The sequence below is a fragment of the Leptonychotes weddellii genome, chromosome 2 (genome assembly GCF_054177405.1).
Source record: "Leptonychotes weddellii isolate Sample4059 chromosome 2, ASM5417740v2, whole genome shotgun sequence".
In the NCBI taxonomy this organism is placed as follows: domain Eukaryota; kingdom Metazoa; phylum Chordata; class Mammalia; order Carnivora; family Phocidae; genus Leptonychotes; species Leptonychotes weddellii.
In genome coordinates this window covers 31,655,337-31,677,930 of record NC_138370.1, presented here as the reverse complement: position 1 = coordinate 31,677,930, position 22,594 = coordinate 31,655,337, and the positions used below count along the sequence as shown (strand labels likewise).

Genomic DNA, 22,594 nt, shown 5'->3' with positions numbered 1-22,594 from the left:
TGTTGGCTTTAGGTCCAAGGCTCCAGGACTCTTTGATTCTGCAGCTGCCCTTCAGAAATTCCAGAAGACCTTTAACTACTTCCAGCCTGGTCCCAGGGAGAGCTCCTTCCAGATCCCCTATCCCTGTCACTCACAGCTCCTCTTTCTCCTCCTTTCCCTTCCTAGGCACAACTGTGTGTCCTCCGTGTGACAATGAGTTGAAATCTGAAGCCATAATCGAACATCTCTGTGCGAGCGAGTTTGGTAAGAAAGCACCCCTGGCCACCTCTGGGAGGTTTGGCATAGTCCCTGCTTCTTCCTGGTCTGCATCCCTGGGGAACAGAGAGCCTGTGGATGCCTCTTTCTGGAGCTTCGTATTCTCTCCCTTCATTCTCCCCCAATGGTTGCTTTTCTCAGGCCCATGGAAATCTAGATAGGGTGGAGAACTGGCTCATTTTTATTAAAGTCATACTTGGCTTCTGCCCTTCTGTGCGAAGGATCCCGGGACAGGTTTTTGGGGACCTTCACTAGATGTGGAGGTGGCAGATTTGAGGACAGATGGGGAGGAGTTAGGGAGCAATACCACTCCTTGGATGCTCCCAAGAGGTGCACCCAGGAGGTCCTGCCGGCTGCTTGGCTGGCCTTCCTTCCCTCCACACTGGCTCTTTCTCCATCCACCCCTAGGTGTCAGCACCACTCTACCCAGGCTCTGAAATGCCGGGGAGGGGGAGTCCAGCCGCTGGGGGCATTCAGATGGTCCCCTCATCAGGTCCTTCCTGGCACAGGAAATTGACCTCCCTCCAGTACCGAGAATTCTCTCCCTTCTTCCCAAACCACTCTGGGTTAAAAAAGAATTCCAAATCAGCCCTTACAGCCCCAAGAGAAGGGCTGGGTAGGGCCTGGGGAGCAGATCTCAGTGGGGCTTTTAGGGATGCCCCCTGTAGTCAGCCTCATAGAAGACCTGAACAGCTCCAGACACCCTGAGTCTGTCTCTTCTGGGAAAGGTAAATGTCAACCGCATTCGTTTGGAAGGCTGACTCCTTCAATTTCATATGGATGCTGAGAAGTGGCTCTGCTTAGGCCAGGCCTGCTTTGCTGAAGGAAGGTTCAGCCTGACACTGAGCGGTGCATTTCTCACAATTCCTGCTTCGTGTCCCTGAGGCTGCAGTTCGTGCAGAATTCTTACCAGGAAAAGCAGAGCGGTAGGTATGAGTCTTTGGCCATTCAGGGCGACCAACTGCATGTTTTCATTAACCAAGCATATTAAAGCATATGGAAGGGCCTTCCACTGGTCCACTGGCCAAGGGCTGTGTCCGAGTCACACGAATATGACCTGTACATGCAAATGGAAGGAAATCATACACATGACACACATATTCTCGGGACTGTCATTGTGACTGAGGACGCAAGTGGGAGAACTCAGACTCTTTGCTGCAAAGAGCTTCTTGAGGGTGGATATGCCTTGCATGTTTTGTTTGTGCACTAGGCATCTCTGCCTCCTTTGTTCTTGGTGGGGGCCTGCGGGACCTCTAGGAAGTTTGGTCTAGAATGCATTTTCCTGCCTGTCTTTGAGGCACATCCTTTTTTCTGGTTGCCGTTTTAAATGAACCCGAAGAAAATGGTAGAGGGCATCTGAGGTGATGTGTGCAGACTATGCCGACCCTTCCATCATCTGGTAGTAACTTTTACTTCTTGATGCTCACCCCCTTGCTTCATTGGGGGTGCCAAGAGCCCAGCTGAGCATGGCAGGTCTCCTGCTGTAGAGTCTGTGGGTGCACAGTCCCACGCTGTGTTAGCAACAAGCTTTTCTTCCACAAATGGGGTTGAGATTCCTTCCCAAAGATGCATTTGGGATAGAGAAAAAAAAATCTCTTGGAAATCCTGACAAGAAGCCTTTTGCGGTGTCACTGGGGCAGGAAGAATCTGTTGAGATAGGCTGTGATCCCAAAGAATCGTTTCAAGGGATAACCGAGGGGTCCCGTTTGGATTTCACTGATCCTCTTCAGATATTGTAAATGAGCACACTCACTTTTAGAAGTTGGCCCCTTGATATTTGCGCAAATCCAGGAACCATATTAAAGTAAACTCTGAAAGGTAATATATTAGCTGATGTTTTATGCTCCTGTGACTTCTATCAGGCTCAACTCCTGAGGGAAGAGTGATGGAAAACTCTGGAATTCAGTGTATGAAGGAAGTGATTGACTGACCATGCCTTCCTATTAGGGAGCTCAAATTCAGTGTATCTGGTCATTCATTGATTCACGTATCCATTCATTCAAAATTTCTGGAGGGCAAAGCACTGTGCTAGACACCATACTCAAAAATACTTACCTAGAGTAAATTACAATTTAATTAAAATTTTTTTCTTAAACACTGACCAAACACTAATCAGTGATTTCCTAGAGAGTCATGGAGTCATGAGATAACTCACCAGCTGAGGAGGGGGCTGTGGGAACTCAAGGCCAAGTTAATGTTAAGGATTTGTTAATGTTAACTTGTGAGAAGAGAATCCGTGTCTTTATGCTCAGAGTCTTTGGAGCTTACCACCCTGAACTTGTCATCAGGTCTCCTCCCTCCACTCCCACTTACTCATCAAAGTTCTGGTAATTGGGGGTTTTGTGGCAACTAGTTCAACTAGAGACATTCCCTGGAAGTGGGCCGAAGAGGCAGGCTTTGGGAAGGAATTTGAACGTGGAAGGTTGACCTTATGGTGTAGGGTAAGGATCTAGAGGGTGCTCAGGTAACTCCCCTGGGACAGATATCCTTGCCCCACTGTAGTAGCTGCCTACTAAGTCAGCAAGCCACCTGCTTACTGCTTATGGGAGGGAGGGGTAGATCTCGTTTTAATAGCCAGTCAGGTCTTGGCAGATCTGACTGATGAGTTGTTTGGGACTGTGTTCCATTCGCCCTGAGCTGATTTTCTTGGCTTCAGAGAATTTCTGAGGTCCTCCTGGACCCTACAGGTCATCATATCAAGTCCACTTACTTCATAAATAAGGAATCTGACTTTGCCACCTGGAGTTCTTTTACTCTCTGGCCTGCTGCCTTCCTCATTTAAGAGAAGATGAAGAGCCACTGGGCTTTGCCACAGAGGCATTTATCCCCTCAGCATGGGTATGGTGTATGCCAGGCTTCTTTGAACTGGGTGCAGGAGAGACTTTTTAGTTTTTTGTTTGTAATGTTCTTATAAGGCCATAAATCGGATTTTTTTCCCCCCAACTCTGCAGGGGCTGAGCTTAACTCTGCCCTTCTCAGCATCCTGGAGAATGCAGCCTAGTTGAGAAACTTGTTTCTTAGCTCAGTTCATTTCAAGTAAGTGAGGCAGTCAGCCACGCTGATGGGATTCAGTTAGGAAACAAAGAAATTCAGCAATGCAAGCTGACACACAACAGAGAAGAAAAAGAATGTTTTACTCCCTACTCCAGGGATCAAACTTCGCATTAAGTGGCCCTGACATCCCCGGTGGGAAGACATCAGGTTGTTGGAAGGCTTTCTGTGAGCTCGAGGGATAAGGGGGTGCATTCCTTCCGGGTCAGTGCACACACTCGCCCTCCTGCCAATGCATCCTCAGACTCCTGCAGCCTCCGTGGAGCTGGGCGTGCACAGCCCGTCACCTCTTTCGCAGGCGGTGCGTTTTAAAATCTCTGGCAGGTCTGCTCGGCCACTAGTCTCTCTACCTCTGCACCGTACCCCGCCCCTCAGTTCCGAGCACATTTTTTTTCTCCAACAGAGAAAAGCATCAGTAGAAACACCTGTGTGCTGATACTCAGGAATGCAGCTGGATTAGCCTGGATCAAGTACCAGATGTGGGAAAGCCGAAAGTTAGATGGTGCAAAGTCTCTGAATTCAACATGGTGGCCAGCCTGTCTGCTGTGCTGAAATTGGGATGCACTGCTCTGCTTTTTGTTCTCGGCTTTTCCTGCTATGTGACAACAGGGTGCCGCTCCTTTCTCTTCAACAGACCAATATCGTATTTGCAAGCTGCCCCACTCGTAATCCTGCTGGTAACAACTCCGTGCCCAAAGGCATCTTTCCCTCACATTAGCTTATCCTATGGGTGTCTAGATCTGATTTATAATTGCTGGGAGGTTAGGACCCCGCCTCCGGCCAGTCTCCCTGGCTTCTCCAGTATCTGTAAATACTCTTAAGCTTTTCTGCTAGAAATGTGCATGATGATCTACTTCTGCTAAGAGTTCAGAGCTTCCTCTCATACTGGCTTCTCCAGTTTTTTGAGCCTGAGAGTTCAGGTGGCAACTTCTTTACCCCAGTATTTTCTTGCTGTGGAAAAAAAGATTTCTTTGCCCCCAGAAATTTTCCTTGCCTTCTGGAAGGATTTTTTTTTTTTCCGTTTATATGTTTCCTCATAAAGAGTAAAACCATACTTTGTAATACCAAAAGGAGTCAAATAGGAAAGGAAAGAAACCAGCTCTCATTGTTAGCATTTGGGAGTATTTCCTATAAGAAGTCTTTTCAGAGGTTCCTGAAACTTCACTAATCTGTTCTTGCTCTGCCTTACTCATCTTTCAAGGTGTCTTGGCTGTGCTGCTCTTTGGAGGCACAGTGTTTTACTCTGAAGGGCACTTTGATCTCTTGCAAAATGTAGATTCAGCCTTTCCAAGCTACTGTGCTGGAGGCCAGTTTTCCTCACCTGCGGGAGGAAACCCAAGGTGTAGCTTGGAAAGTAACAGTAACACAGTAATTGTGGCATCTGTAAGCTGCTGGAGAGCAGGGTCTCTGTCCTGCACCCTGTTTTACCTAATGTGAGATGCCCACTAATCATGAGATGCGCTGTTTGTTTTGTACCAGTGACAAAGGAAGCATGCTTCATGTTAAAATGTGAAGATAATCCGTGTCTTAGAATGAACAAAACAAGGCCTGTTTGTACTCAAACAGTCCCAGGAGCAGTCTCCTCCCCATGGTAGGCATGAAATAAAAGTTTGTCAGATGGGATGGTAGGGAAGATGGAAATTGGACTTGGACTTCCTTTTTTTTTTTAGATAAAAGGAGAAAGCTCCTTTCCAAGTGACTATGTACAACATGTTTATTAATTTCAAGGAGAACTTCACACTCTGTTTTGCGTGACTGAGTGTATATGCATGTATGTTAAAAACAGAACAAAAGCACTCACATCCAGAAATCTAGTTCAGTGAAAGTAAAATTAAATAGACAGGGGAGAAGGCACACAGCTCCCGGAGTGGAGTTGGCAGGCTGAAGACCCCTGAAATACATCTCCCATCCACAGATCTGTAAATACTTGGAAGGGATCGTTAAGGCATTTCATGTGAGGGAAAACGTGGGGTCGGCGCTTTCATCCACGGGAAGCATAGCCCACAGCTCACGGCCTGGGTCCTGTTCGGAGTAGCCTTCCCATCTGTGCACGGGGGCCTGCTGTCCGGTGCATGGGCCGTGGCTGACCCAGAAGCCTTGAAGCCTTTGGTTGGCTGGGCCGGTAGTGATGTCTGTTCCCTGCTCACCTGTGGTCTCAGATTGGAGACTGAGCAGGCCCCAAACCTGGGGTCCTAGCCAGAGTAATCAGGCCCTGGGCAGTTTGGGCTGAGGCCACATGGGGACCACTTTGCACTCTGAAGCCATGCTAAGAAACGTCAGGGCAAAGGTGGGGAAGAGCCACATTTCCCCTTCTGGTGAGTGTGGTGCTCCCTGTCTCCATGCCTAATTCTCTCTTAGCTCTAGCGGGCAGGAAGATACTTGGATAAAGCAAATTTCAGTGAGAATCACTCTGCTTTAGCAGAGTGGAACCTGTGAAAGTATACTGAAGTATGAGAAAGGACAGAGAAGCGAGAATCTGTGGATGGGGCACGGCGTTCCCTGGAACTGAGTTCAGTCCTTCCTTTTCTCCTATGTGCGTGCCCTGCAACACTGGGCAAATCCCTTCCCCGCTCCAGGCCTCAGTTTCCCTCTATTTCATAGACCCAGGTATAGGTTTTGGTGAGGAGTAGAAGAGATGGTGTGTCAGGAACCCAGGCCGGACTCACTAAACATTCACTGCGGTGATCCTTCCAGGGACGGAAGTAGCCCTTTCAGGGACGGCCACCTGTCCCAGGCCTCCCCTGTGGCTCTCCCCAGAGAAACGAGAGGTGCATCTCGGGAGCCCTCTGTTCTCTGTTCTCGGTCTATTTATTGAAATCTTTCCCAAACCTAATTCTGTTTTCAGCCCTGTCCCTTCCTTGCGTCACGCCGGAGTGGCTGCTTTTCTTTGTCCTAAGAGTGATTTCGCTGCGGGTGCAATTGGCTCAGGATTGGCTGACACACGACTTCCCCTCCTTGCGGCCAAGTCCAGGTCTGACTCGGTTACTCCTTGGGACAGTCAGTGGCCAAATGGTGTGGTTGGGTGTCCTGTGAGGTCCTCTCCACTGGTGATTCTCTGATTAAGAGTGGCCCTGCCCCATTTCTTAAGCCTCCTTATCTTTTTTTTTCTTTTTTTGTAAAGTTATTGTGGTAAAATATACATAACATGATATTTACCATCTCTGTTAGATGTACAGTTCAGTGGTATCAAATACACGTGCGTTGTCACACAGTCTTCCCCACCATCCATTTTTGGAGAGATTTCATCCTCCCAAACTGAAGCTGTGTCCCCATCAAACACTAACTCCCCATTCCCCCTCCTCCCAGCCCCCAGAAACCACCATCTCATTTCTGTCTCTATGAATTTGACGATTCTGGTACTTCATGTAAGTGGCGTCCTGCAATATTTGTCCTTTTGTATCTGGCTTATTTCACTTAGCAAAACATCCCCCTTATCATGTGATGTATGGATAGACTATGCTGGAGAAGGGGAGCGAGAAGGACTGACCCTCAGCTTCACCTCTGTTGTCTGAAGCTTTTCTGGGTGTGGGTGGAGAAAGGTGGGGGGAATGGATAATTTGGGAAACGGGGGCTGTTCACAGTTTGCACAGGCGGCCCATGTCTTTGGGTGCCATGTTGCTCATTTGTATCCCTTTGTCATTCTAAAGACACACTGAGCTGGATGGAACCTCAGAGATCATCCAGTCCAGGGCTCATGTCACGGACTGAGAAAAATAAGACTCAGATAAAGGAGTTAGTCATGTGATTGCCCAAGTCCGCTCTGCCTGGCATCCGTTAAGGTTTCTGTTCCCACCAGCACTTACCTGGGCAGCTGGTCCAGATTTCATACCTGTCCTCCTTCACATACTCCCATGCCATCAAGGTCCCCTCCTGCCAGGAATGGTGGGGAAGCTCCCTGGGAAGAGGATATAGGGTGCTCCTTCACTGCTTTCAGAGTCTGTGGGATGGAAATGGACTAGTAGGTGTGCCTGCCACAGGGAAAGAGCTCAGCAACCATCGGTTTCTTTCTTTGTGGGGAGGCAAACAGTGCACTAGAGTAGAAAGAACATAGGCTTTGGGCCAGGGAGACTTGGATTAAATCCCAACCCTATGAACTGAGCGACCACAAGAGAGCCTCTGAACCTCCCTGAGCTTGTCTCCTCACTTGCAAAATATGAGTGTGATTCCTGTGTTACTGTGTTATGGGGAGAATTGACTCAGTCAGGTGTGTGGGGTTCCGGGAATATGGCTGCAGCTCAGTTCATAATCATGATTATCTCTTCTCATTGGAAAGAATAGTTTCAGGATGGAAATTAGCCTAGGTAGGAGCATTCTGGCACGAGCGAAATCAGCTTGTTTGGCAAAAAATTTTTAGGAAGTGGAATGGAATGTTTTGGTTAATTCTCTGGTTAGAGAGGATTAGACTGAAGAAGGCTTTTTAAAAGCCCATTTGGAAAAACTTGAAAAGCTCTATGCAGCTTCAAGGTGCTACAGTTAACAAAACCCAAACAAACCCAACCCAACCCAAACCAAACAGAAAACAACCCTGTGTATTCTTTCTAGAAGTTAGATCTGGGTTTTAATTTGGTGACACCCTAAGCGCTGTGCCCATGGAGCTTGGACTGACTGTATGCAGTTTTAGGATGTGCCTCCTGAAGGTGGTTTGTTTTTTTTTTTTTTTTGGTTGTTTGTTTGTTTGTATGTGATTTTCAGAAATTTAATTCCTGATATGCGTTTTTCTACTCCTAATTTATTGGGTTCTGTTTAGGAGAGGTTTTAAAGCCCTGTGTGTTATACTGCCCTCCGCCCTCTTTTTCTCAAGCTGGATCTCCAGGGCATTTGCTTCTTTTCCAACAATGGCCTTGTGGTATTTGTGAGATGCACTCCCTTTAACCAAAAACAGGCTAATTTCAGAGAAGCGAGCAAGCATTTAAATATTGGTAAATTCCATCCAGTTTTGCAGAAATGAGCCAGAAGCTCCAATTTGTGTGTGTGTGTGTGTGTGTGTGTGTGTGTGTGTGTGTGTTTAAAGGAGAACAAATGGCCAAAGAAATGTCAGGCCCTTGCCCTGCCCTACCCTGCTTAGAGCAGCCAATTAAACATGCATTAGCTTTGGAAGACTTCTCAAAGGCCTACAGATTAAGTTTGAAATCTTTGTTTAGTCTTTCAGGAACACTGTCACACGGATGATTTATCAAAGAAAGTTGTTTATCTGGCAGTAAAATAAACTCTGGGCCTGTTCAGACTAAAATTTCCCGTGAATTTCTACCAAGGTAAACACTGGTAACTGGCAGGTTGCAAATTCCGTGTGAAAGCCAGACACATACACTAAATATTTGAGCGATAGCTTTGCTGTGTAAGAGGTCTCGGGACTGTCACTAGCACTGTCACTCCCAATGTGGCCCCTGAGAGTCTGGCACGGCAGCCTTGCCTGGAGCAAGACCCGGCGGGGCCCGTGGGTGCAGGAGCGTCCTGTGCCGGGTGGGCCTCCCTGGGCTCGAGCGCCACTTGGTGCTGGCACCGGGGCCTTCCTGGTTCAGAGGGGCGAGCCTCAGGATGTCAGCATCCCACAAACAGCCTGTGATGTGTGAGGAGGGACGTGAGCCTGAAGCAGCCAGTTTAGGTTTCTTGGAAAATAGACATTCGTCGGACCAGACTGGTAGGGGGCTGGGACCGGGACGCGGGGGCGGTGAATTCTGCTGAGCTTGAATGGTAGCTCGAGGAGTGCGGCTGACATGTCCCTGGGGCCATTGGCTTTGCTCGCTGGTGAGCGATCCTTCTGGAAGAGAGAGGGCAGGTCTGGCTCTGTCAGTGCCCATGACATGTTTGAGAGAGGGACTGAATGAACACACGAATGGTGGTAGAAAAGAAAAGAGATGAAAGAAAACCTTCTAGGTCTTTCAAAGGAAGATATTGTGGTCATCGTGTATAGTGGCTTTTCGGGGAGGGACGGCTGAATTATAAACAGCTTGTTCTTGGACAGCTCTGGTCCAGGAGTCTGGAGCTTCTAGATCACCCTGGCCTTGGGTGGGGTCCCTACTGCAGGACCGAGCTTAAAGGTGTTCCTAGGGGCCTCCTGTAACTTAGGCCTCACCCTGGGTCCCTCTCATCCTGACTTCTTTAGTGGGTCAGCGAGAGGAAGCCAGGACCCAGGAGAAGAGGTGATGTTTGTGTCCTTGGTGAGGGCGTTTGGGGTGGAGGTCTGGACTCAAGTGCAGAGACAGCCTCCGTGCTCGTGTTTAAGTCTTGAGAGTAACTGGTGCTGGTCTTTCGGGGTGGGAGGGGCTGCGGGTGTGTGGGGCCAGGCTGTTCCGAGGGCTTTTGAGGGATGGGTGTGAAGGTAGCATGTGCTTACCGGCTTGCAGATATTTAGGGGAATAAAGTATTTCTTTAGGGCAGGACTTAAGGGAAATCATTTACAAATTCTGAAAGGATGTCTGTGAGTTGTAAAGAGATGCCAAAATAGTGCTCTGGCAGTGGGGAAAAATGAGGAACCAGCTTCTCCTCCGCTGTGTTCTCACTCACTCGGGCAGGGTTATGAGAACGGCTTTCTCTGGTTCGCTCTCGTCCTTGATCAGCGTGCTCTCCAGGACATATCCTTCTATAAGAACCTCAGATGTCTTCTGTTCTCTTTGTGAGCCCTTTGAAAATTCGTTCATGCAGGTGTGTCTTCCACAACAGATCCATTCAGCTTCTGGAAATTGCTTTAGAGCTGAAGGAAAGCCCTATCTCTGTGTCTGTGGCAGCAGAGTTAGAAACGGGGGCCTGGAATTGGCACTTGAACCCGAACAGACAGCTGCACCTGGAGGGTGAGCGGCCTCCTGCAGGAGTCCCTGGGGGGCGGTGGCACCAGCCTGCCACGCAGACCTCCTGGACCCAGAGACTTGCCTGTGCTCCTTCCAGGCTTCCTTTGGTCTCAGCTTTGAGCCAAGAACCTGCTTCTCATCCTCAACAAATTTAAGAATCTGGTGGATGAGGCAGGCCTTGGCCATGCTTGTTTGTCTCTGTTCTCTGGTAACTTCAGAAGCTCTCAGGCCTGAGGAAGGAGGGTCTTCCGTGGGGGCTGGAGAAATTCAGGGAAGTTGACCAGAGGAATGAGTATTCTAACTTCAAACTTAAGATTAATGGAGAAAGTAAAGACTAAAGACTGGAGATTAATGGAGATTAATTAATCCATTAATTAAGATTAATGGAGAAAGGAAATTCCTGGTGTCAAGAGACAAGGACTGGGAAAGGAGTTGAGACCCCAAACAAATAGTAGTAATTCTTAAATGACAAAACCCAATTCAGGTAAACAAATACGGGTAGAGAATATCATTTGTCAGCTCTCACAACTGAGTCAGCATCCTGTGTTAGGGCTTTGCTCTGGCTGAAGACTTGGCGACACAAAGCCTGAACCGAGATGTGTTGGAAGGAGTTGGCTTTTGTGCTGTCTGTGTAGCCCGCTGGGAGGGTGGGGTGCCCAGCTCCTGGAGGAGTCGGGATGAGGAGGTGTGTTACAGTGGTTACCCATCCAGTGTGGCCATGGGCCCCAGACACCTCCCAGGCCGCTCACGGCTGCAGGAGGAAAGGAGGTCAGTCATTAAGTATTGCCGTCTACTCTGGGCAAGGAGTTGAGAAGTAGAAGGGCGAGGCAGCAGATGAGGGCAGCCTCTAACCCCCACATAATCTGTGACTGCTTGCACCCAGAGGGAGCAAGGCTACCTGGAAAGCGTTACCACCTTTATTCTGAGATGCAGAGGCGCAAAGGGGCTCAGATGTCTGCAAAGTGCCACATGCTGCTCAGTGGTGTCCAGCCTCTTAGGTTACAGCTTCTTTACTCTTAACCATATTCATTTAGAAACAGGTGTATGATGCGTATACGTGTGTGTTTTCTTTTGCAAATCTATCTGCAGCAGGTATGTGCTCTTGCACAGATTGAATTCAACAGACAGTGGTTGAACATGTACTGACTACATGGCCTTGCTAATACTTTGTACTACATATGCTCACTTTGGGATCCACACCCAAGGAGATTCTAGTTGTGCACACAGAAGCGTTTGGATCATTTCTTCCCAGGCCTGGGAAGAGGGGACTCCCATAGTCAAAGCCAAAGAGACGGTCTCTTCCTCCCCGCAGGTCTTCCGAGCTCTGAAGTGAGCCCTTGGCAAGGAAGTAAAACCTTAGCTGGCTGGAAGCTCGCTCATACCCGTGCAGATAAGTACAGGCAAGGGGAGATTTTAGTGGGCCCAATTCTATCCTGTAGTGCCTTTTATGCTGGATCCTAAGTGAGAAACCTTGTACAGAGCCTCCAGATGAGGTGAGAGTAGCCCACTTGGTCATGCCTCCGTCGGAGTAGGAGCTGGTGAGTTTTGGAGGTGGAGGTGGGGGTCTATCTGTGGCTGAGCTCATGGGGGACTGGGGCACCTTCCCCCGCCTCATTCCTGGGGCCCTCTGGAGGCCAAAACTTCCAGTTTGCCATGGGCTTCCCGAAGGTGCTTCTCTTCTGCCTCCCAGGCCTGGCACCCGGCCCTTGTGTGCCTGCTCCACATGGCATTTCCTGCCTTTGAGGTGGAAGCCCCTCCATGGGCTAATGGCATGTGAGTGGTAGAGGTTTAATAAATGCCTGGATTGAGGATGCATCCTCTGTCAGCCTCAGCCCTGATTAGCGCATATAAGAGTGGCTGGGCGGGATGATTGGGATGTGGTTGCTGCCCTCAGAGGGCTTACCTTCTGAGGAGATACAGAGGGGGAAACAGATACACGTAGTACCGAGTCATCCTATGCTGAAGTTCCTGGAATAGCTAGGAAGTGGGGGCTGTGGGAGCACAGGGAGGGGTCAGAGAAAGCTCCAGAGAGGAGATACCTTGTGGTGTTCTCCCAGGCATTGGTAGGAGTTTGTCAGGCTGAAAAGATGGGCATAGGAGGAATGGTCTGTGTGGAGGTCCCAGTAGAGGTCTGGACGTGGAGGTATGACATTATCTGCATATTGAGGAGCAGTGAGTCTATTCGCAGTCAGCTTATGTGTGTGGAGGCAAACATTTAGAAATGAGATCGACAAAATAGGCAAAAGTCAGGTCATGAAGGGCCTTGAATGCCATGCTAAGGAATAGAACATTTGTCTTGTTGGCACTGGAGAGGTATCAGAAACCTATTTTGGAATGTTACTTTTACTCGCATCTTAAAAGAAGACCTTGGGAAGGGAGGGAGACTGGAAAGAAAAGGTACTCATTAATCCAAAGCAGTGAAATGCTAACAGCAGAACTTCAGGCAAGATATTTTGGATAGTCGAGTCTGCGGGTAAGGGTGAGGAGGGGCAAGAGAGGAGGCCCTCAAATCACATCCTTAAGAGAGGGCCCAGGGCAGTGCCGGCCAGGCCTGGGCCAGCTCTGGGCCACCCACTTGAAGGAGCCCCCGAAGGCTGGCCTGATGAGGTCAGCACGCGGCCCGGGCATCTGCTGCGGTCAGGGCCCCCCGGGAAACCTTTGTTCTGGGCGTGCGGAGTGGGAGCCGGAGCCTGTAATCAGCTCAGACCCGGGTCGCGGCAGAGCTGGTCCTTACCATGAGCAGTCATCATTAGGAGCTGTCATAAACTGCCCTGACTTTTCTCTCCAGATCTTGTTAGTGGCCCAGGCAGGCAGCAAACGCAAGTGCTTCTGGAGCCAGCCCCATAATCGCTGGACTGGGAACGGTATTAGCCAGAGCCCGAGGGGCTGGCTTTCTAGCGGAGGGAGGTGAGAGGAGCTGTAGCCACAACTAGGGACAGGGGGAGCGGCCACAGATGGGGTGCGTGAGCGGTGCGCGTGTGTGTTCACGCCTGTGTGTGCATGGCTAGGTCTGAGGTGTGGGCGTAGATGCACGTGTGGAGCCGTGGGGCACCAGGGGCTGTGCACGTGTTGTCGTATGCACAGCTTATCTGCGGGGTGAGCATGGCCATGCCAGTCAGCTGCTTGCATAGCTAAGAGCAGCCTGCCTCTCACAGCCACTCTGGCCTCTCCAGGAGCTTAGTCTCCACTGGTGAGGTCAGAGGCTTCCCCTCCCGCCAGCACTTCAGAGAGAGGCCTTTGAGAACATGCCACTGATTTCCCCACCTTGGGAAGGCTTTAGGGACATCTATAAGGGCTTTCTCCACAGCCTGTCTCTGTGCGAACCTGGCGCCATCTTTGTAAGTTTGGGGAACACTCCTATAGTCTTGGTGTTTTGTTTATTACCTCAAACGCCAACTAGGCCTCTTTTGTTTAGGTTTTTAATTTTTTTTTTTTCCACAAGTCCATTTAGAACTGCTGGTTCTCTGGGCAGGAGTTACTTCCTTAGCAGATTCGAGCGGTCAGCAGGGATTATCATAAAGGACATGGGGTCATCTCAAGGATCTTAAAAGTATATTGGATAGAGCACACATACCCTTAGGAGTCGTACAGACCTGAGTCCAAGGCCTGGTTCTACCACCTACTGTGTCAACCCAAGTAAGCCACTTAACCTCTCTGAGACTCATTTTACCCACCTGTCAAAAAACAAAAATAAGAACTCTGTGCAAGGAGATAATATGCGATGTGATAGAAAATAACACAATTTCTGGAGTCCTGGGTTCTAATTCCAACACTGACACTCGTAGCTTTGTGACTCAGGCCAGTTTGTTAAAGTCTCTGAGCCTATTCCTTAAGCAAATTGAAGGGATTACCTGAGGTGATCTCTAACGCTTCTTCCAGCTCTGGAATCGTACTATTTTCTTCCTCAAAAACTCCGTGACTTGGGTTTCCTGATCAAGTATCTTTATCAGTGCCTCCCTGCCCCCCAGGCACGTTCACGGGGAACACTGGGCCTTCATCTTTGGCACATGTGGAAGAGAAGACTGTGCCTAAGAGTGTGCAGCAGATGAAAAGTGCTTTGGATGCCCGAACTGAAGAGTTCAGTTGGGGTTGCAGGCCTACTGCACAGGGCAACGCGTTGTTGCCCCGTGGGTCAGCATTCCCTGACAGGGCCTGGGTGGCTGCTGGGCGTCCTGACCTCAGCCCCTCTCCTTGGACTGGTCCCATGTTGGGATCCCTCTCCTGACCACGTTCCCAGGGCTCTCATTCTTCCCTGTGCTTACTCGGAAACCCAGGAATGGAGGGCACAGGAACCCCTTTGCCCGCATGGGGAAGGAGAGCATGATGGAAAAGCAGCTTGGAAGCAGGGAACATGTGCTTTCTAGACCTCAGCCTCACATTGTAATGCCAGCTCCACAGTTGACCAGCCATGAGACTTCGGCCCAGTCCTGTTATTTTCTCACCTCCCGCACAAGGATAATTGTGCATCCTTGTCAGAACTGGTGTGTAGACCTCATGAGATCGTATTGAAAGGTCCTGGAAATGACAGGTGCAAATTCACATCTACCCAGTTACTCACCCCTGGTCACAGGTGCCATCTTGCAGTTCAGCTTGGCAACCTCAGGAAAGGCTTTCTGTTCAAGTAGGGGCTGTCAGCATGCACAGCGTGGCCGTATTTTCCCTAAAGCACCCATAACACAAAGCCACACATCCTTAAAAAAGAAAAAAGTGAAGGGTGAATGCAGTTTACAGATATATCAAATCTGAACCGGGATAGTAATGGTGATATTTTTCTCAGAGAAGCTTAGAAAGAGTTTTGGAGGTTATTAAAATATAGGCTGATGTAACCCCTGATAATTTCTGGGCTCACGAGGGGGGCAAATATTAACTGAAGACCGAAGTCCAAGGCACTGGGTGGGAGAGGACCCTTGGAAAACTTAGGCCTGAGACTTCATGACAGCCTTGCCCCCAAAGAGGGGACTGTCGCCCCGGCAGATGTGGCACATCTGGGAACCTCTATCCCTCAGTCGAGAGTGACTTTTATTGGCACTCTCTGTGCTGTTCCTCTGCACCGAAGCCAGCACAGAGACTGAGTATTCAGCACCCCTTTGGCCCGGGGTGGCTGGTGGCAGATATTTTGTGCAGGTAGGAGCTGTGAAGTGGGGGAAAGTGAGCTGTGGGCCATTGCACCTAGGTGTTGTGGGCTCAGGTTGGATGTTTCCCACTCTCCAAGGGGCCTGGCAGTTCTCTTCCCATATCCTCCTCCAACTGGATGAGTCTGTGTGTTTAAAGATGTCTGCTTCTTAGGACTACAAGTGTCAGGAGGACAGGAGATGAGAGCGCTGAGGTTGTCTGGTCCAGCAAAGGGAAGATATGTTCTGCGTAGCTCTGGTAGAAGCCGGCTTGTTGAGGCAGTAAAACTTTGATCAACAAGGTAGCGGGGTCTCAACCACAGGAGCTATTCAAAGGCTAAATGGCCTCTTGCCATGGTGCGTGAACTTCTTTTCTCGTGAGGCCGTCAGATGATTTTCCCAAGGAAGGGGGAGGAATAAACTGCGGCCTCAGCTCATGAGATCACCCAGCAACGTGGAACTCTGGAGATATGTTTCTTTCTTTCTTTTTTTTAAAAAAGATTTTATTTATTCATTTGACAGAGAGAGACACAGCGAGAGAGGGAACACAAGCAGGGGGTGTGGGAGAGGGAGAAGCAGGCTTCCCGCTGAGCAGGGAGCCTGATGTGGGGCTTGATCCCAGGACCCTGGGATCACGACCTGAGCCAAAGGCAGATGCTTAACGACTGAGCCACCCAGGCGCCCCTGGAGATATGTTTCTATTCAGTCATGGGTAGACCCCCTTTTCAGCAAGGAAAGGGGCAACTTCTAGGTGTGCAAACTCAGCCTCGAGGTCATTCTGACTTGTGTGTCTGCAGGGAGGCCCAGACGGCTTGAAGCATTTGGATGGCTATGACTCTGAGGGAACGTGCCTCTAGTTGTCAGAAGGGAGGCCCAATGGAGCTGGAATGAAGTGCAGGCCCCAGCTTGGGCCTCCCTCTCCTGCCCTTTCCTTCATACAAGCAGAGCCATCTGGTCCACCCCCACTCCCTGGTATCAGTTTTCCTGGTGACTTTTTACAAAATCCTTTTCTGCCTTCACAGTCATGTAACTGTATGGGATGGGGGAGGGCGGTGAGAAGGTTGAACATGAAGCTGCCCCTTCACTGGGAAAGGAGAATCAATAGACTGTGTTGATTTTTCTCTGTGACTGACAGCTCTTTGCCTGGAGCCTTCTTTTCTTACAGACTTAATGTGTCTTCTGGCAGATTTCCTTGTTTTGAATGATTGCTCAAAGTAGAGAGCAGGCAAGCCTAGCAAAGAACTCGGAACTTTTCTTTTGCTCATCATCCCCACCCCATCCCCCTCTCCTGATGCTCTCCGGGAATCGGTTGGTGAGCAGAATCTAGTTCGGGCCAGCTGAAAACCCTCCGTGCTCCTTCCTTGCCCTCCACGTTTCTTAGAATGAGCAACCCAGGATGCCATTGAGAAGCTGCCTCTTCCTACTCTGGGGCCCTCAGCATATGGATGGTCCTGTGGGGCCCATGCCCCGAGAAACTCTGGCATGAGACACCGGTGGACAGCTACCTCGGACGTGGCCGTGGGTGTGATCTGGTGGTGTGCTCTCTAACGAGTGCGCTAATGGGAGCACGCACATCTCTCCTAGTCCCTGCCTTACCTAGGAGTGCTCCTTAGGGGCAGGCAGGTCAGGGGCTCACCTGGACAGGCCCCGGGATGGCTCAGTAAGTTTCCCGAATTGAGGGGATGGCGTGCTGGCCTGCAGCCCGCTGTTTTATCTGATCGGCAGCCCTGGGCCAGAACGAGGACCGGGCAGTGTTTCCTCGATTCTCCCTGACGGGCGTGGGGCACTGGCAGAGGGGCCTCTGGTCCCGGCTTCCCTCCTTCACCACAGCCACATTTCTTGCAGGAAAGGACTTATCTGATAGTGAGCTGGGGTTGCACTTCTTCAGCCTGGATGGAGCTCAGTTTTCTGGTTTCTGGCACTTGGTCCTGGCGTTGAAATTGGGTTGCTTGCATTTGGAGGCCGGAAGGGAGGCTGCATGATCCCGTGGGCTGGAACCGGAGGGGCTGGGGGCCGTCTTTCTGAGACCGGGTGTGCGAAGGGACTGGATCGAGGGCAAGTTCTTGGGAGCCGAGGGGAGGGGAGCTGCCTTGGCCTCGGGGAGTCAGCAGCTCCGGTTCTAGTGCCTGACCAGCTGCTGACAGCCGACATTGTGGTCCTCATTCCTCCCGGCCTCTGCAGCGAAACTTAGGCTGCGTGGCCTCTTCGGTCCCCTCCACTCTAAGAATTGTGCTTCTATGCCCCAAGTTAGTGTTCTTCCAACACACACCAGGCCATGAAGCAGAACCTTCCCCTCAAGGGAAGCTTCACCCCGAACCGGTCAGCACGGACTGCTGGGTTGGAAGAGGAGGGACCTGGAGAGGACTGGCGTGGCCACGACAAATTCCTGGCGCACATCAGACACGCACTCTGTTACGAAGTTACTGGAGCCTGGGGCAGGGTGTCTGACCTGAGGGAAGAAGGGCTGAGATTATCCAAAGGGACACTTATGCTCTACTTTCCTCCTGAATGGACCATCGGGGACTTTACCAAATGTCCCCTGGCCCAGCAGCCTCTGGATACAAATGATGACAATGCCATCCAAACCGTGCTAGCCTGCTAGGCTGCTGGCTGAGGCCTGCTGTCCCTGCTGCTGCTGGCTGAGCTGGAGATCCCGCGGCATGGCCAGCCCGGCTTCTGCTCAGCTGCAGTTCCATGTCGGGCTGAGGCTCCCGGCTCTTGGAGAGCCAACGTGGGCTCCCCTCGTCTCGGCCCGCGGGGCTTCTCAGGGGAAAGGCCCTCCGCCCTTGCTGTGCCCTCATGTGCCCTAATGTGTCACAGCCTCTGGTGGAGCAGCTCTTTGATATCTTTACATAGCACATTTTCCCCACCGCGTGGCTGATCCACACAAGAGCCCCTGTGCTGCACCTGGAGCCACAGTTCCCTCCTCGCCTCAGATCCAGCTTCTGAGTCAGTGCTAATGAGCCACACTCATTCCTCCTAGACGTCTCCAGTGGCTTCATATCCTCCCTCAGTGATGGTGGCTCCTGACAGTGCCTGTAGATGGGCCTGCTTATGTATGGGTCTCACTCACTAAGAAACTTAGCGTTTTATTTTCTCCAGGAAGTCCCATGTACTCATGTAACCAGTCAGTTGCGAAGAGGCGATGTTGTTGGGGTTGGCGCACGGCTGAGGTGGGGGAGGGTGGCGGGCACAGCCCTCAGTTGTGTTCTGGCCCCGCTAGGACACCCGTGTACAGTGATAGGCTGGATGGAGCAAAGGAACAGGTGCTAATCAACTCTGTGCATTAGTTGAACTAATCAATAGATACAAGAAAATTGGAGGAATGCATTGTTTTCTCCATCTCGAAGAAGTAGTATTGATCTGGGAGGCTTTATAAGCTCACCTGCTGATTTTGGTCTGACCTTCTGGTTCCCTCCATTGGATTGTCTTTAAGCAAATCTTGAGAATGGCTGAACAAAGCGATCTGGTGCCTGCATGTCGTCTTTCCAAGGATGGTTTCCCTGGGCTTCCTATCCAGCTACCAGGTCTGCCTGATAGGGACGACGCAGCATATTCCCAGGAGAAGGCCTTAGAGATCATTCCGTTCCCATTTCAAGTGGAGAACCCACAAACTTTGTAGGGGACACAGAGCGGGAGATAAATGTGACAGTTTCCTGGAGGAGGTCAAGGAGAAGTACTTTCTGTTGTAGCAAAGATGTGGCTGTGTCCTGACACTCAAGAAACAAAGACATTGAACCCTAGATGACAGAAAGAGAGAGAGAACCAGGGCAGGGGACCCGTGCTGTCTAAGGTCACATCATAAAAAGCAAGAATTTGAATTCAGCAGGGCTCTATCTGTGAAATAGTCGGAATCTTCAGCCTTTGGGAGTGGGATGAAGAAGCATGAGATCATACACAGTTACAGAGAGCTTCTTGAAAGACCATAAGGAAAAGAATCAAAAATCTACAGCTAGAGTTATTTTGGCCTAAACACAGTAGGAAACTGTATTTGCACTTCTCTGCTTCTCCTGAAGGCAGAGGGGTACTTGAAAATTGAGAAGTTCATGGGAATAAAACAAGTGAATGAATGAATGAAGTATAAATAAATCATTGCTCTATACATATATACTTACTCATAATATATAAATTAAACATATAATTTATTTTTGAATATGTAATTCAGCTTTGAAATGGCAATATATTCACATGGTATAAAATAAAAATGTTCAGAACAGTAGAGATTTAAAAATAACAGGAACAGTTTGCTTTCTTATACATGAGCTTATTTTTATATTGAACCTACCAACGACCCTGCGATGTGTGGAAAATGCAATTATCCCTTCTTGTAAGTTGAGGGAAATGAAGCTCAGGGAGGTTAAGTGACTTGACCAAGGTCACACAACAGAGCAGGTGGTCAGCCAGGGCAGCCCACACAGGTATCCGGTTACAGCAAGGTGTAACTGATCACATCGGCAAAAGACTGCCTTTCAAAACCACATTCTGAGGTTCCAGGTGGACAGGAGTTTTGGGGAAACTCTATTCAGCTCACTGTAGGGTTCTAGGGCCAACTTTCCTGAGATTGAATCCTGGCTCTAGGTCACTAGCTGGTGTCTTTTGGGAAATTATATGCCTAAATCTGCTTGTCTTAAAAGGTGAATGATAGGGGGCGCCTGGGTGGTTCATTGGGTTACATGTCCAACTCTTGATTCCAGCTCAGATCACGATCTCAGGGTCGTGAGATCTCTGGGCATGGAGCCTGCTTAAGACTCTCTCTCTTCCTCTCCCTTTGCCCCTCCCCCTCTCTCTAAAAAGAAAAGGTGGATGATCGTAGTCCCTAGTTCATTAGGTTTCTGGGAAGATGAACTAAATAAGGTGTTGACAGTCAGTACCAGGGGTCCCTAAGGCAGACTTGGTAGGTGACTGTCGAGGGTGGTCGTCAGGCATTATGAACCACAACTACATGAAGCAAAGGCAGCTTCATGCAGTGGGTACTGATGTGTGAATCTTGGGAGGGGTTTCCGCTGAATAAAGTGTTGTCGGTCTGGAGTGCCAGGCTCGGCAGAGGAAATTCCAGGCCTGAGATGGGAACCCAAGGGATGCTGCATCCCACGTGGCAGGGCCTGGCTCCTGGTAGCCCCTGGGAGGCAGGGAGCGGCTTGGAATAGAACCAGTGGCTCCGATGTGTAGCTGCTGGAGACAGGGGATGTTAGCAAGCCCTACTTGCTAACATTATGGGCATGTTTGTGAATGGAGCCGAGAGCCACGAAGTACGCTGTACAGAGCCCCCGAGGTGAGGTGACCTTTGCCGTGCTGCCCAACCTGGGAGAGTCACATCCAGACATGGAGGGCAGCCGGCTCCCCAGAACGTGCTCGGGAAGCCGTGCCCCTGGCACGGAGTTCTCTAACGCATTGCTCCAGCAGCTCAGGTTAAGCTCTTCAGAAAAATAGAGACCCTTGAAAAACTGTATTGGTTGAGCGTTAGGCACCATAGCTGCCTTTTCGTGGAGGAATCCTGATCAGGGTAGACTTGAACACAAGCAGACGGTCAGCAGCTTTGCACAGGGATCCTAGATCTGGAGATTGCGTCACTGGGTCAGTTCCTCCGACCGCTGCCCACAGCCCCGCAGGTTGCTGATCAGAATCAGCTCCGGCGTGCTTGCCAGATTAAGGATAGTTTCACAGCAAACCCTCCACTCTTTGTAGATTGGCACTGCCTTATTTCTGTGGTGCCTTTCTGTGCACATCCGTCCACAAGAGATATAAACTGGTACTGGTGGTCTTATAGCATCCGACAGCTGACAAGACGCATTCCCACTTACCGACTTCTCTGAAATCTTTGGATGGGAGCCAGGAGCTTAGACGTTCTGTGTACCAAAGTGACTGTGCAAGTGCTCGAGCTGTGCTTGTAGGCAAGGGGACATTTGTCCTCCGTCTTCCCTTGTCTGTGCTGTCACATCCATCGTTCTCTGCTTTGACCTCGTTTCTCCAGCAAATCTGGGAAAGACCGGCCCAGCCTCCCAGACTTCTCCAGCTTTGGACCAAGGCAGAGCTTGCTGGTGAGGCCGGTGCGGTGGGGGGCGGGTGGGGGCGGTGGTGTGACGAGTGCCCCGGGCACAGTCCAGAGGGGTTGGGGAGGAGCTAACTGCGGGAGAGGCCTCCCCCTGGCTGCCTGGGTGGTGCACGGGAGCCCAGGAAAGGAACTAGGCAAAGTCAGTATGTTGGGTCAGCTCTGCTGACCCTCTGTAATGGGCACGCTGCTGGGGGAGCTGGGTACTGACAGCCCTGTCCCACGGGGCTCTGAGCCAGCCCCTGACCCCTGGGGCTTTGACTGTGTTCAGTAGGCAGGGATGCATCTATGTAGAGAGTACTGGGGCACATGGAAAGAAAACGTGCCCAGGACTTGGTAAATACCCAGATAGCGTTCACCACCTGAATGGTAGGAGTACGTGTGGGAGTTGGGGGCATGGTCCCAGAAGGTGGTCCAGACACCTGTTTCTTGCTGTGTTCTGTCTCCGCAGTACCCCGAGTCTTTGCCCTTTCACCAGACTTCATGTGGCTCTCCATTGGGCTGGGGCTATTTGTCCCTTCTCTGGGGCCCTAGGGGACCACAGCCTTACAGTTACGGGGAAGTTTGTTTTTGGTCTTGTCTCTTTCTAGTAAGTGGCATTCCCAAAGAAACAGAAAAGAGCATAGTTGGGAGGGGCATATGTGCTCCCCACCTTCATTTCCCCTGCACCACATGCTCCCCTTAGGCTCACAGAGCTGATGGGTGGGGAAGGTGTGCACCGTGTGCCCGGGCTCGGGCTGGGACTTGGGGCCTGCAAAGGGCCACAGTTGGTCAGGTCGCTAGGTCAGCTGGGTCTTCCGAGCCTCTCTGCTGTTTACACAAAGCCTAGAGTGATGGGGGGCTTGGGGGAAGAAACAGAAAATTTAAGCGCAGCAAGTTGGGTAGATATGTGGGATCAGAAAGAAATGTGAGTGACTAAGAAGCACCTAATATCAGGGGAGGGGTGGCATCAGGTCTTGAGATGAGGCTTCTGTTTCTGCCTCAGAGCAAATCCCAGAATGAATCTTTTGGACATAGGCCTGTGTTTTTGGAGCTTTCTTAGCTTGGTACTTTGGAGAAGTCTATGATGAGTCAGAGAGGTGCTTCTCTCTTCTGAGTCCTTTTATACCTAGAATGCCCTTGGGAGGGAAAAGGGGGACAGTGAGTCCTGAGTGAGAACATTCCCTCACCTCACACCTGACAAGCAGCTTGCCACAGTGGAAGGAAGACACCCCAGGACAGGTGTCTTCTGTTCTGCTTATTATACTCCAAACAGCTTTGTGCCTCAAATCGCTGACTAGGTGTCGGTTTCCTCACTAGACTGAGGGAACAGCTTGGAACTTCTGGGCTGTGTCCTAAGGTTC

At 50.4% G+C, this 22,594-nt stretch overlaps 1 protein-coding gene across 1 annotated transcript in view; it reads left to right on the top strand.

Annotated features, from left to right (window-relative positions):
* Positions 1 to 22,594, top strand: part of SFRP1 (secreted frizzled related protein 1) — a 45,790-nt gene that overhangs the window by 5,610 nt on the left and 17,586 nt on the right. Inside the window, exon 2 of the mRNA XM_006746585.3 lies at positions 166 to 243. Within this exon, the coding sequence (XP_006746648.3) occupies positions 166 to 243 (78 nt within the window). The remainder of the gene's footprint in view (positions 1 to 165; positions 244 to 22,594) is intronic.